An 11,885-nucleotide genomic window follows, 5' to 3' on the forward strand; every position below is an offset into this window, starting at 1 on the left:
TGCCCGTGGTCAGGTCTCTGGAATGTGGCAAGACCTGTTCCTGACGTCCAGCATGAACCTGGTGGCAACCATCCAGCTACCTGTACAATGGCTGACAGTAGCGACAATTAGGTCGAGGTTCGTTGTAGATCGGACATCCGTCCAAGCTAAAGGTATGTAACAATGGGCGGAATTGAAGCAGCACAAGTAGTAGCCGGCGCACAGGACTGTACGCACCCCGGCTGCTCCCTGCCCTGCCTTGCTCGGGGCCACGGATGAGCGAGCACGCAACGCGAAGTGAGACGAGACAATAGGCTGCTGCTTCCTTGCTGTAAGGTAACCGGGGCACGGTACAAGCAGACACGGTAGCAGAGAAGGCAAGATGCAAGAATCGACCAGGGTGATGGGACGTAGCGCCAGATATACGATCAACCATGCTGCAGCCCTCCCGGATCCACTGTAACCGCAAGCCCCCGAATCAGTATCTGAGAACCTGTCCTTCGAGACGCAATGGTCCAAATGTTAAGCCATTGCGGGTCCTCTATCTAAGAATCTCAACTAGCCATCTGGCTCGATGTCCTGCGCGGCAGCAAGATCTCTCTCTTCCCCTCTGTTCACGTACCAGAACTGACGTGCGCAGCACAAAGGCAAGCCTCTCCGGCACGAGTTGTCAAGGCACGGCTGCGAATAGATCATGCAGAGAGCCCGGCAAGATCGTTCATAAAGTCTACCTAGCTCCTGCCTTCGCCTGACTGGCGCAGCTAGATCAGAGGTAATGAGATCCTCCGCACTGACGGCAGAGACAAACGCCTAAGCCATGTATCAGATGCCCACCGACTCATCCGCCAGTCGGATTGTCGTAGTGCAAGCTTGTCAGCGGAATGAGTGGTATTCCTGGCACGAACTAACGATAAGCCGCCTGCAATCGAGTCGATCAAGGTGAGCCTCACGTTCTACGAAACGGCGGGGCCTGCGCATTGTCAGACTCTCGCGGAGCAAAGCTGCAGAACAACAGAAAACCGAAGCCTGATCGCGCTCAATGCAAATTATAAAGCAAGGTACGCTGGCACCCACATCCACCACCAAGCTCGACTTGAAATGAGATCTCGGATCGCTCGTATGCACGCCAACTGGAACGTGTCGACCAGACAGCCAGCGAATGCATGCAGCAGACCAATAACAGCCTATCAAGCAGACAAGCCACCGACGAAAACACCACAATCCCTTGCTAAATCCGCGCTCGAAAAGTGATCTGTCGCAAACAAAGCAATCCTCCCCAGACTGCCCGAACGACGCAGGTGATGCAGGATCCCGGCAGCGTGGCTCAAGCCTTTCGCTTCTGTACGACCCGATCCATCGTTGAGGGAGGCGGGCGAATCGCGCTGCACCAGCGGCACCGGCGGGGCGCGTCTGCAAGTTCCCCACCATGGTTTCTGGCGATCGGTGACAGAACCCCTCGAACAAGCTCGTAGGCGAGGCGTTAACGGTATGATCGCTTCCTTCCTCTGCGGGTAGATGTCGGCTTCCCGAGCCGCTCCGGAGCGTCTACGAACGCGGATGGAAGGGAACGGTAGACTAATGTACCCTCGCTTATGCAATAACCACGCTATGCAGATGACGAATATTGACTGCTCCCGCTCTCTGTCTCTCACTCGCTCGCAATGCGCGAGCCAGCGCGTCCCTCATCGATCAATCTGCGACGGACGCCTGCTTTCATCGAACCCGCTTGCTCTTTCGCGCTCTGGTGCTAGTTCTGTGCAACGAGCACAGACTCGACGCCCGAGATTGTCCGCGAGCGCACCTTGCGTATCCGGTGTGACGGTAAACGATCTGCTTCAGTGCTGAGAGTTGCCGAGTCGTCGGACCATCGATCAGAACCATTTCGTCCATCCGCAAGTGAGGGTGCTCAGGGCAGTGGTGCTTCCAAATACCTTCTGATAGCCGCCACATCTTCGTCGCGTCAAGAACCGTGGCGTTCGATCTGCACTTAGGCCCACTGTGTGTGAACCAGTTTAATGCGCATCAAGCTTACCTTTCTTCACTTGACTTAATCACCGTACATCCATCTGCACGTCATTTGCCGCCAGCGCCACGGTTCGGCTTTCTGCCACCCGTTTTCGCCGTGCGCTGTGTTGAAAGCAGGGCATCGGGCGCGCTTGCGAAGCTCTCCATGCCGCCGGGCCTGCCTCCTGCCCCACCAAGCCCAGCGTCGTCCGACTTGAAGCCTTCGCCCTCATTCAGCACGAACGAGGCTAATGATCTGATCGCGTCTGTCCACTCCGCTACGGCGGTCATCCGGTCCTGGTCCGCGCGGCTCTCAATCTCGACGGTTCCGGCATCCTGGTTGATCTTGCCTCGGAGCTTCTGGTCCATGATGAGGAAGCCCACGATATCTTGCACTTCAGCGATGGAAATGCTAAGGCGCTTGGCGATGAAGTCGAGACGGAAGCGAGTGTACGGTGCCACGAGCTTAACGACAGCCTTGGTGCGCATCTTGCGCGTGACTTCGTCGATGTTCTCGGCAATGAAAGGATCGGCGAGCAGATCTTGATTCTTCTTCAAGACGTTCTCGTATTGCGTGATGTCGTCGCGCTGGTAGGCGTCAACGAGCTCGGTCATGGCTGCAATGCGAGGGTCATTCTTGTAAGGTTTCGTCTCTTGCGAATCGAACGGGTTGATGTCCGAGCCCATCAGCATCGTTGTCAGGACAAGATACTTCAGCACCTGTATGCGCTGCAGTGAGCCCGCTTCATCGTAGTTGCGGAATGACTCGCCGAAGTCAGCCTGCGCAGCGTTCCAGTTCTCTGAAAGTCAGATTAGCGGACATGAACTGCTGCAGGGCGTCGTCCATCCTTTGCTTACCCTCGCTCATGTACATCTTCCCACCACATTCGCGGATCACACCCATGATCTTTGGGTGTGGCACGGCAGATCGGACGCTGAGCGCCTTCTCATACAAGCCCTGCATTGACAGTTAGTCGACACCCGCCATTTGTCACCATCGGAATTTGTCATACCTTGAGACGCTTGTTGTTCCTGGTGTCGGCGTACATTTGTATTTCGAGAGCGTAGGCTTCCATGGAGTAGGTGCCCTTGCTTGGATCTTCAGTGCCGTCTTCGCGTAGACATGCCTTGTGCAGCTCTCTCGCTTTCGCTGTCAATCGTGGGTAGTCTTTGTTGGCGAGATACAGTCGAGCAAGCTTTGTGTTTGTGGATAGCCATAATCGCTCGTTGTTGGTTGCCTGGAACGATTCGAGGGTTGCTGAGTAGAACTGCTCCATGCAGTCATGTGCGGCCTCGCCCTCCGCATTTTTCTCAATAAAATCGAGCATATTGTTGATCGACTTCTCGGAGTAGTTGCGGGTGACAGCTGATTTGACGTACGTGAGTAGCTCATTATAATGCTCGACAGCCTGAACAACGATCAGTAAGAGGATAGTGTGTCGGCGTTTGGGTGTCGCTGACCTTCTTATACCGAGCAAGCTTGAACTCGAGCTTGATGGCTTGCTTCAAGCCTTTGAACCCCCAATCACCCTTTTCTTGCTCTAGTGCTGGCACGCCCAGGAACTCTTCGATTGCCTCCTCCGGCGCATCGGCCTTCATCTGCTTGGCGTTGTAATACTTGTTCTCAACATCGATATCGCCACCCTGCTCCGCTTCGTCGTCATCCTCATACTCGAAGTCGTAGCTACATCGTATCAGTCTTGTTGACCCCCCGAATTGCATATGTATCGCATTACGCCTTACTTCTCCTCGTCCGATGCCTGCATGAAGTCATCGTCGTCCGACATGTTGGCGGCGGAATCTAGGCTAGATTCTTGTTCGGCGACGGTAGAAGCGTTTAGATACTGTGTATGAGTCGTACACACTTGTCGTTGTGTGTCTGTTGGCAACGTACCTAGACGAGCGAGTGTGTGCGGGCAGCATGGGCTCCCACAGATACATGCACGACTCGCAATCGATAAGCCCCAGCGGAGAGATCCCGCCCGGCCCGCCTTCTACGCTAGCAAAGCCCAGTCACATGCACTCTGACACTTCCACAAGCCCACCCTCTCCGTCCAACTTTCATCTCAAGTATCAAACAGCAGCCCCTTTCCAACAACCGCAACCATGGGAGGCGATCTCAATCTTAAGAAGTCATGGCACCCAGTGCTCATGTCCAACCAAAAGAAAGTCCACGACGCCGAGAAAAAAGCGCTGGACGAGCGCAGAAAGACCGAGCAAGTCCTCAAAGAGCGCGCCGAAGAACGTGCGATCGAAGAGTTGCAACGGCTCCAAGAAGCTGCGGGCGGGAAGAAACGGGTGGACAAGGTAGATTGGATGTACAATGGCCCCGGCTCCGGCTCGGTCGGAGTAGGTGGTGGTGTCAGCGAGGAGATGGAAGGGTACTTACTGGGAAAGCGACGGTTGGACGGATTAGTCAAGACGAGGGAGGTAGAGGCTGTCAAGAAGCAGACGGATTGTACGGAGGGTGGGTTCATGGCGTTGAATGAGAAGGCGAATACGGCGAGGGATACGGCGGCTAAGGTGGCGAGTGATCCGATGTTGGCAATTAAGCGGCAGGAACAGGCGGCATATGAGACGGCAATGAGTGATCCGGCGAGGAGGCGGGCGTTGATGCAGGCGGCAGGGAGGGAGGAGGAGGGGGAGAAGGAGAAGGAGAAGGAAAGGCGGCATAGCAGGAAGCATCGGCACAGGCATCGGGACGACGAAGATGGCCGTAGGGGCAAGCGTAGGCGCTACAGCGATGAGTATGAAGAGCGTGACGCGGGCAGACAGCGTTCGCACCGGAATCGGAGGCGGTCGCCGTCAGTCACGCCTTCCAGGTCAAGGTCGCCCGTCAGGAGAAGGCGCGATGATGTAGATCGCCGTGAACGCCAATACCGCTCAAGGCAGGAGAAGAACGACAGATACTCCCGCTCACGCACTCCACCTCGGCGACGACGCGATGACGAGCGCGAAGACCGGAGACGATCGTACCCCAGCCCACGCCGCTCTGGCTCGTCAGACTCTCGTTCGCGGTCACCATATCAGCGCCGGAGCGAGGACAGCAATCACCGTCACCGCCGCTCGCCGGTACGGGAGCTCGGCAGCAAGCGCAAGCCTTACAGCTCGCCGCCCAATGATGAGAGACACGAGGAAGCCGAACGCGCTGCAAGGCTCGCTGCGATGCAATCAAACGCTTCCGAGCTGGAAGCTGAACGCAGCTCTAGGCTTGCAGCTGTTGCGAACAGGGAGGCCAGGCAGCGCGAGGAAGATGATACGAAAAGGTCTGAGAAAGGTCGGTTCGTGGGTAGTGTAAGGAGGGATGCTGAGGCGGTTGATTTGGGAAGAAGACTGCAGGGTCGGCGGGGCGGAAGTGGAGAAGATTATTGAATGCTAGCGTCGCCTATTTGCGAGAGCTGATTGTTCACGATACTGCAGCAAGGCCTTCCAGGGTCTTTCCAGCTAGTCTATGTCAGCGTTATGCCGCTTGCCGAGCTCGTAGCGACAATAGGTGTGTTGAAAGATGTATCTATCGACATATCAAGACTGTATGAGCCCTTCCACCCTTCTAGCCTCCATGCCGTGCTTCCATCCTCGCCATCGTAGATGCATGGCCCGTTGGGCGTTGCACCGTAAAAGGCAGGTGAGTTCGGCGGGGTCGGATCGAAGGTTGCGCAAACGTGGGCCCATGCTGGCTTCGGCTTCGGTGCTAAGATTAGCCTCCGCCCAGATCGCTGGAAGTCTGGCTGGGGAAGGCGTCGGGAAGCAGGGCGCTGTTCCTCCCGGCAGAACACATCCGCTCTTTGCGCTCAACAGTGACCGGTGGGGCCTTCTTCTCCATCTTCTTCTCCCTTCACAAGCAATTCATTGCGTTGCGTCAAACTTCTGCATTCAGAGGCATCGCCGTCGTGGAATATCACTATTCATTCCAGCAATCTAGGGGTTAGAGGGCCATTCGCACAGCGCAGGAAAGCCTCCGGGGGCGGATAAGACGGGTTAACGGCATATCTCAGCTGCCTATATCAACGCCGGTTGTACTTTCGTCAGGGCAAGGAACGGAGGACGTGGTGCCTTGGAAGGGAGGGAAGTGACTCTTCCGACATACGTACGCGGAGTGCGAGACATAGGAGGTTCGGTAGAGCTGCGCCATCGGCCTGAGGACAGGACAAGATGCCGCTCTGCGGAGGCTCTAAGACGGTGTCGCGCAAGCTGGTGCTGCTGTACGTTACCCTCTCACTTCCCTTCCACAGGAAACGGCTGGGTAGCATGAAGGCGATGGCTAACAGACCGCGAATCACAGCGGCGATGGCGCGTGCGGTAAGACATCGCTACTAAACGTCTTCACACGAGGCTACTTTCCTACAGTATAGTAAGTCGTCCATCCTTCGGACACCACCGTCACCATCGCCGCCCCTGACTACCACGTTCACTAACACTCTACCGTTAGCGAACCCACCGTCTTCGAAAACTACGTCCACGACATCTTCATCGATAACACGCACGTCGAGCTCTCGCTATGGGACACGGCAGGCCAAGAAGAATTCGACCGACTCCGCTCCCTCTCCTACGACGACACGCACGCCATCATGCTCTGCTTCAGCGTAGATTCACCCGAGTCACTTGAGAACGTGGAGAGCAAATGGGTCGGCGAGATTGCCGAGAACTGTCCCGGCGTGAAACTGGTGCTCGTGGCGCTGAAGTGTGATCTGAGGGAAGGGCAGGCGGACGAAGATGTCACTGCGGAGCCTAAGCGGCCGCTGATAGACTATAAGCAGGGATTGGCGGTCGCGGAGCGGGTCAAGGCGCTTAGGTATCTTGGTACGTTTTGAGCCAGACGAACAATTGGGGGAGGTATGTGTATACTGACCCTTCGTGCTTTGCAGAATGCTCCGCCATGAAGAACCGCGGCGTGAACGAAGCCTTCACGGAAGCCGCACGTGTCGCTCTACAAGTCAAGAACGCCAAGGGCGACAAGGATACCGGTTGCTGCACGGTCATGTGAAGGGAGCAGCGACCATCGCATTTTCCGACCACTCCACAATCACGACCATCTGCATTCCGATCTCGTTTAACGGCAACAATCTCTATATACCCAGCAACTCCTAACGCTAGCTACGCTTCAGCAGGCTTCTTCCCGGGCGTTTCTTGATAGGTGCATAGCGGCGGCGTCGTGTATCTGACATCTGAACAATAGCCTGCGCGCAAATCACAGCTTGCGCCCGAAAAAGTCCAGTCTTGGTACGAACATTCTTCATATGCTGCTACTACTACTACTTCTCGCAAAGCTTAACCATAAACTCGCGAAAGTCGCTCACCGTGGCATCATCGATGTCGTCTTCGAGTACGGTCTTGAAGCGTTCGTAGTAGGTGCGCTTTACGCGCTCCAGATGCGCTTTATCCCAGTGTACTCGGATGAGGCGCGAGATGAGGAGTTCGTAGCGGAGCTCGTCGTCCTTGTTCTTCTCGGCGATGTCTTGGAGGGCGTGATGCAGAAGCAGGGCGTCGCGGGCTGCTTTGTTGATGACGCCGTTGAGGATGTGGGCTATCACTTCGCCCTGAACATGTGGTCAGTATTGGCGACGATAACAGACTGTGTGGAGGTGAAGTAGACTTACGACGAGATTATTGCTCTTCCTTAGCGCCGCCCTCGCGAAATTCTCTCCATACCTCCTCTCATACTCCCGCAAAATCTCCCGCAAATGCCTATCCGACCTTAATATGACCACCTGCAACATCGCCGTCTCCCCACCCTTCGGCGCCGTCAACGCTTGATGCAACACCTCCACATCCCTCCCTACATACTCCGGCGGGTACACCTCGTTCTCCTCTTGCCTCCTCTCCTCCAGCACCAACAACACCGCCGTGCGGAACTTATCCATCTTCAATTCCTTCTCCATACACCGGTCCAAACTATCCGCATACCGCTTGTCCTTGAATTCATCCTTGATCATCCGAATCTCCGCATTCGTCCGGCCCATCAGCGCTTCGACGAGGAGTTCCCGCCGGCTACCATGTGCCTGGTACCAGAAGTTGGCCCAGTAGCCTTCGCTTTCCCACCGCGCCAGGGCGGTGACGTACGCGGCTTTGCCGAAATTGGTGCCGGGAAGTTTGAGCTTGAGATGTTTGGGTAGGTTGATGCCTTTTCCCTGGATCTTGACGAGCTTCTTGTACTCTTTCCGGAGCTCCCAGATTTGGTCGTGGGAGAGGGTTGGCAGGATGTCGATGATGGGGTCCGGGTCGGGTTTCGTGTGGGCGAGTGCTTTGGAGAGGCGTTTCGCGTCGCCCTCTGCGTCATAGACTGTTACGCGCTTTTTATCCTTGACGAGTATAGAGACGTCTTGGGAGAGGTTGCCGTGAGGTTTTTGCCAGACATGGTGGCGGGAGGAGGTTAGCTCGAGAGACTCCATGTCGCTTAGGTCATCGTCGTCTTTGATGGCAAAAGGCATGGGAGAGATGGATTGGTAGGTTCCGTGGTACGCTTCTAGTAGCGGGCTGGGCGGCGGCATGTCCGAGCGGTGACCACTAGGTGATGGTCGACGTCCGCCTGGGAGTAGGTCGCCACCTAATGTGTTCATTGATAGACGCTGAGGCTTGGATGAAGAGCGATCGCGTTGGTCATGCCCAGGCGTGATGTCTACGACGCTGGCACTTTCAGAATGCCCAGCATACGGATAGTGCCTGGGAGCGTCTTGTGGCCGCACTCCCCCTGGCCTCATCTCTCCAGGTTGCGAGTAGGATGCATGACGAGTAACATCCTGTGGTCGTGTGGTATACTTAACACCTTCTGGAAGCTGAGCGTACCGATAGTCACGAGATGAAGTACGTGTGGGTTCAGATGCTTGCTGCGGTGCGTAGCGGTAGCCAGGGTCCGGACGCGCATTACTTGGCCGGTCGGGATACTGCGAGCCATACGGTGCGCGTCGAGCAGCTTCCGGGCTGTTGCTGCCATATGCTAGATCGTCGTCTTCGTGTGGTTGACGCGGATACTGTGCCTGTGTCGGTACATATCCGGGCCGTTCGTGCGGTGGAAGGTCCGTGTAGTCGCCCATCGTGAAGTCATCGTCCTGCTGAGGATACGGTACTCTACCGGGTGAAGGAGCAGGATATTGCGATGTTCCAGTAGTCGTCGGCGGGTAGTAGCTTGAGCTTCCTCGTGGTGTTCTGACTTCGTGAGTGGGCGTTACGCCGTTGCTGTCAAAAGAGCCCGGCATAGCGGACGCCATGGATGTCGACGGAGCATATCCATAGGATGTTGATCGTGGAGGCGACGGCGCCCTCACATCGCCCCTAGATCTTGACCGGTCTCGCGAGGCTGACTTCGAACGCGTACGCGAAGAGCGATCGTCCACGCCAAGGTAAGACATAATCAGAGAGGGGAAGATGTCAGGTATGGCAATGCTATGCAAACTCGCCGGACCAATGCTGGAGGAGAAGTAGAAGATCAAAACTTAGCCTTCGTACCCTGATAGCTTACGATTTGATCGCTACAGTAAGATGAAGCAGTGTTTCAGCCGCAAGCGCTGCGCGCGAAACGAAATGGGCTGGTGGCGGGGCAGCATTGGGGGCTGAAGCGTGGGACGTGTGAGTTTGCGTATTACTGTCGACTTCAGCAGTATAGAAACATCAAATCCATCGCCAGGGAGTCCAAGATCCAGCAGAGGAGGTGCTAGGACGGGGTAGACTGTTCCACAGGGGTTAGCACGGCGAAGACCGCCAAGACTAATACCGGAGGCTTCAGCAGTGACTCCATTGGGCATCTGTACAGCCTGTAGAGGTAGCATCCCCAGACTTCTTACTACAGTACAGCGAGCTGTTATCCCAGATACACTTGGGCTGATGCAGATGGCATCGAGAGCGGCTACCGTACGGAGCGTGCATCGGCTATCACTACGTGCAGGCAAAGGCTACCGAAGCTGGTCATCATCGCCCGTCAGTTATCGGAAGACTCCTAGCAACAGCGAGTGGTCACTCATTGGAGGCGCTGACCACAAGCCTTCACTTGGCGGATCGTCAATGGGCCATCTCATCTCTGAGCTGAGTGCAACTAAGCCTGGCATGGAGGCGTTGAGGGAGGAAGGCCAAACCATTCTGGAGGAACACCGCACCCAGGCTCGAAGTGTGGCGAAGTGGATGATCGGGCTGCCTCTTACTTTCGGAACTGTTGTAGTAGCTTACAGCTGGCTGCATCATGGGCCCACTGGAGATTGATAATGATTCTCGAGCGTCGGCCCGGACGCCCAAGATCGTGTAAATAGCTGATCAATCGCCGCTAGAAATCCATCCGGGGTTGCATATGGGCGACAGATCGTCCAATACCCGGTCAGATTCTTCACGATATGTGGTACAAGCCAGCCGTGCAGCCTGCCAGCTATGATCCCGCGCCTTTCGCTCTCACGCTGGCCTTCCGAACCCTCGTCTCAGTAGCATGAACCGATGAACACCAATCCACCAAATGTAGATACTGTTGCCGCAACCCCATGCTTCCGGCCAGCAATATAGGATACCGCGTGTTTCGCACGTCCCCTTCGCTGCGTGACGCCAATGATTGCAGGCTCAGGACCATTAGGCCCTTAGAAGGGTTTCATTCCTGGTATGCCTAAGCAACATGATCGGCACGTTGCATGACCTGAGCAGCACCACCAGTGAAGCCCAAGCACCACTGTGGCGATTTGCGAGACGGATCCGCGCAACAAGCTCGCGTCCTTGGACTCCGGAGGCACTCGAGATGGCAGATGATCACGCCGTCGAGCCAAACGTGTTCAGCGTCGCTCGGCATGCTGCAGTGTTCATGAGCGCAAAAGCACCACAAGTCCACCCATGAGAGCTGCTTTGCAGTTGTAAAATCCGCGCCACTCATTGGCAGTCTGCTTGTTGGTGGTTCCGAAGTCACTTTCGTATCAGTTGGGATTAAGTGGTGGCGATACTGCAAAGATGTGCGGAGTGTATCCGAGCGGCGTTTCGATTGCCTACCTGAGTAAAGTAGCATGCCTAAGCAATCCTCAGGTTTGATAGGCTACTCATATCCCAGACTTTCTGACATCTCCATACAACACAGTATTTGTTTGTCGTTACTTGAATGTGCTCGTACACCGCTTGAAACAACAACGTAATGTTTGTGGCGCGCTTTGACAATTATCGCAGAGTTCGCCGCTAAGGCTTCACAACCACTAACGATGTATTCGATGCAAGATACTGGGGAGGCGTATCCTCGCCCGCAAACTGATGCTGGCAGAAAAGCTGAGAATATACGGTAAGTCAAAGGTCAAGCCAAGTCGACCGGCGAAGTGTATTAGCAGCTGAATAGCTCTCGGTGGGTTAGTCTGAACGAGCAGCACGACTGGCTTATTGACCAGCTCGGGTTCCGTATTCATCCCATGATCCCTGTGCCCAATGCGGAAGAAGGAGCGCTGCGTATCGCTGATATAGCCTGTGGCACCGGCGTTTGGCTTCTTGACCTAGCCAAGCAGTACCCTCAAGCACAACTTGATGGCTTCGATATTGATGCTGTTGGCTTTCCAGCCACGCGAGGGCAAGAAGATCACCATCGAGTCAATTTCCACCTTGCTGACGCCCTCGCCGAGTCTGGCTTTGGGTCCAAGTTCGAAAGCAAGTTTGACATAGTCCAGATTCGGCTCGTGTACCTGGCGCTCAAGGGATCCGAAATGTGGGTACGCATGGCTTCGAACGCTGCCGCCTTGCTGAAGCCTGGAGGGTACTTGCAGTGGATCGAGGAGCATGCGCAAGATCTCAAAGTAGTGCAGCGCAAACCTGGGGTGAAGCGTGCGGCTATCGATCAAATATTTCAGGGTCTGCGACAGCAGCAGACCGATATTGATGTAGCCAAGGTAGAGCATATTCCAAAGTGGCTGAATGTGAGTGGGCTGAAGGTGGAGTCTGCAGAGCTCTATGCTGTGGACCTG

General features: G+C 55.5%; 7 protein-coding genes across 7 annotated transcripts; 4 read left to right on the forward strand and 3 right to left on the reverse strand.

The window, feature by feature from the left end:
- Window positions 1–633: 633 nt before the first annotated feature.
- On the reverse strand, window positions 634–1,729 carry BAUCODRAFT_410976 (uncharacterized protein). Its single transcript, XM_007676667.1, has one exon. The coding sequence runs from the start codon at window positions 1,405–1,407 to the stop codon at window positions 853–855; it is 555 nt and encodes a 184-aa protein (XP_007674857.1). The 5' UTR covers window positions 1,408–1,729; the 3' UTR covers window positions 634–852.
- On the reverse strand, window positions 1,730–3,896 carry BAUCODRAFT_410975 (uncharacterized protein). The gene is made up of 5 exons (XM_007676668.1): window positions 3,727–3,896; window positions 3,445–3,667; window positions 2,997–3,392; window positions 2,842–2,941; window positions 1,730–2,783 (listed from the first exon to the last, which is right to left on the reverse strand). Exons 1-5 carry the CDS (start codon window positions 3,768–3,770, stop codon window positions 2,053–2,055), a joined length of 1,494 nt encoding a protein of 497 aa, XP_007674858.1. The 5' UTR covers window positions 3,771–3,896; the 3' UTR covers window positions 1,730–2,052.
- A 124-nt stretch (window positions 3,897–4,020) lies between these two features.
- Window positions 4,021–5,700, forward strand: BAUCODRAFT_411057 (uncharacterized protein). The gene has a single exon (XM_007676669.1). It carries the CDS (start codon window positions 4,090–4,092, stop codon window positions 5,353–5,355), a length of 1,266 nt encoding a protein of 421 aa, XP_007674859.1. The 5' UTR covers window positions 4,021–4,089; the 3' UTR covers window positions 5,356–5,700.
- A 14-nt stretch (window positions 5,701–5,714) lies between these two features.
- Window positions 5,715–6,967, forward strand: BAUCODRAFT_105004 (uncharacterized protein; the record flags this gene model as incomplete). The annotated part of the gene is made up of 4 exons (XM_007676670.1): window positions 5,715–6,185; window positions 6,266–6,334; window positions 6,413–6,783; window positions 6,849–6,967. The coding sequence occupies exons 1-4, from the start codon at window positions 6,136–6,138 to the stop codon at window positions 6,965–6,967; spliced, it is 609 nt and encodes a 202-aa protein (XP_007674860.1). The 5' UTR covers window positions 5,715–6,135.
- A 268-nt stretch (window positions 6,968–7,235) lies between these two features.
- Window positions 7,236–8,540, reverse strand: BAUCODRAFT_66419 (uncharacterized protein; the record flags this gene model as incomplete). The annotated part of the gene is made up of 2 exons (XM_007676405.1): window positions 7,236–7,520; window positions 7,581–8,540. The coding sequence occupies 2 exons, from the start codon at window positions 8,538–8,540 to the stop codon at window positions 7,236–7,238; spliced, it is 1,245 nt and encodes a 414-aa protein (XP_007674595.1).
- A 1,031-nt stretch (window positions 8,541–9,571) lies between these two features.
- BAUCODRAFT_32036 (uncharacterized protein) lies at window positions 9,572–10,652 on the forward strand. The gene has a single exon (XM_007676196.1). The coding sequence runs from the start codon at window positions 9,808–9,810 to the stop codon at window positions 10,171–10,173; it is 366 nt and encodes a 121-aa protein (XP_007674386.1). The 5' UTR covers window positions 9,572–9,807; the 3' UTR covers window positions 10,174–10,652.
- A 633-nt stretch (window positions 10,653–11,285) lies between these two features.
- BAUCODRAFT_54869 (uncharacterized protein) lies at window positions 11,286–11,771 on the forward strand (the record flags this gene model as incomplete). The annotated part of the gene is made up of 1 exon (XM_007676360.1): window positions 11,286–11,771. A coding segment is annotated over one exon (486 nt), but the record flags the coding sequence as incomplete, so codon positions are not given.
- Window positions 11,772–11,885: the final 114 nt, after the last annotated feature.

Source organism: Baudoinia panamericana (assembly GCF_000338955.1).
Source record: "Baudoinia panamericana UAMH 10762 unplaced genomic scaffold BAUCOscaffold_4, whole genome shotgun sequence".
Taxonomy (NCBI): Eukaryota; Fungi; Ascomycota; class Dothideomycetes; order Mycosphaerellales; family Teratosphaeriaceae; genus Baudoinia; species Baudoinia panamericana.

What these genes read in the sequence shown, in the direction of transcription:
- BAUCODRAFT_410976 (XM_007676667.1), bottom strand. Translation starts at nt 1,407, where the DNA reads ATGGTGGGGAACTTGCAGACGCGCCCCGCCGGTGCCGCTGGTGCAGCG.
- BAUCODRAFT_410975 (XM_007676668.1), bottom strand. Translation starts at nt 3,770, where the DNA reads ATGTCGGACGACGATGACTTCATGCAGGCATCGGACGAGGAGAA. An exon ending in AGCTTGCTCGGTATAAGAAG is followed by an intron (nt 3,393 to 3,444) that starts GTCAGCGACACC and finishes ATCGTTGTTCAG; the next exon opens with GCTGTCGAGCATTATAATGA. An exon ending in GGAACAACAAGCGTCTCAAG is followed by an intron (nt 2,942 to 2,996) that starts GTATGACAAATT and finishes CTGTCAATGCAG; the next exon opens with GGCTTGTATGAGAAGGCGCT.
- BAUCODRAFT_411057 (XM_007676669.1), top strand. Translation starts at nt 4,090, where the DNA reads ATGGGAGGCGATCTCAATCTTAAGAAGTCATGGCACCCAGTGCTCATG.
- BAUCODRAFT_32036 (XM_007676196.1), top strand. Translation starts at nt 9,808, where the DNA reads ATGGCATCGAGAGCGGCTACCGTACGGAGCGTGCATCGGCTATCACTA.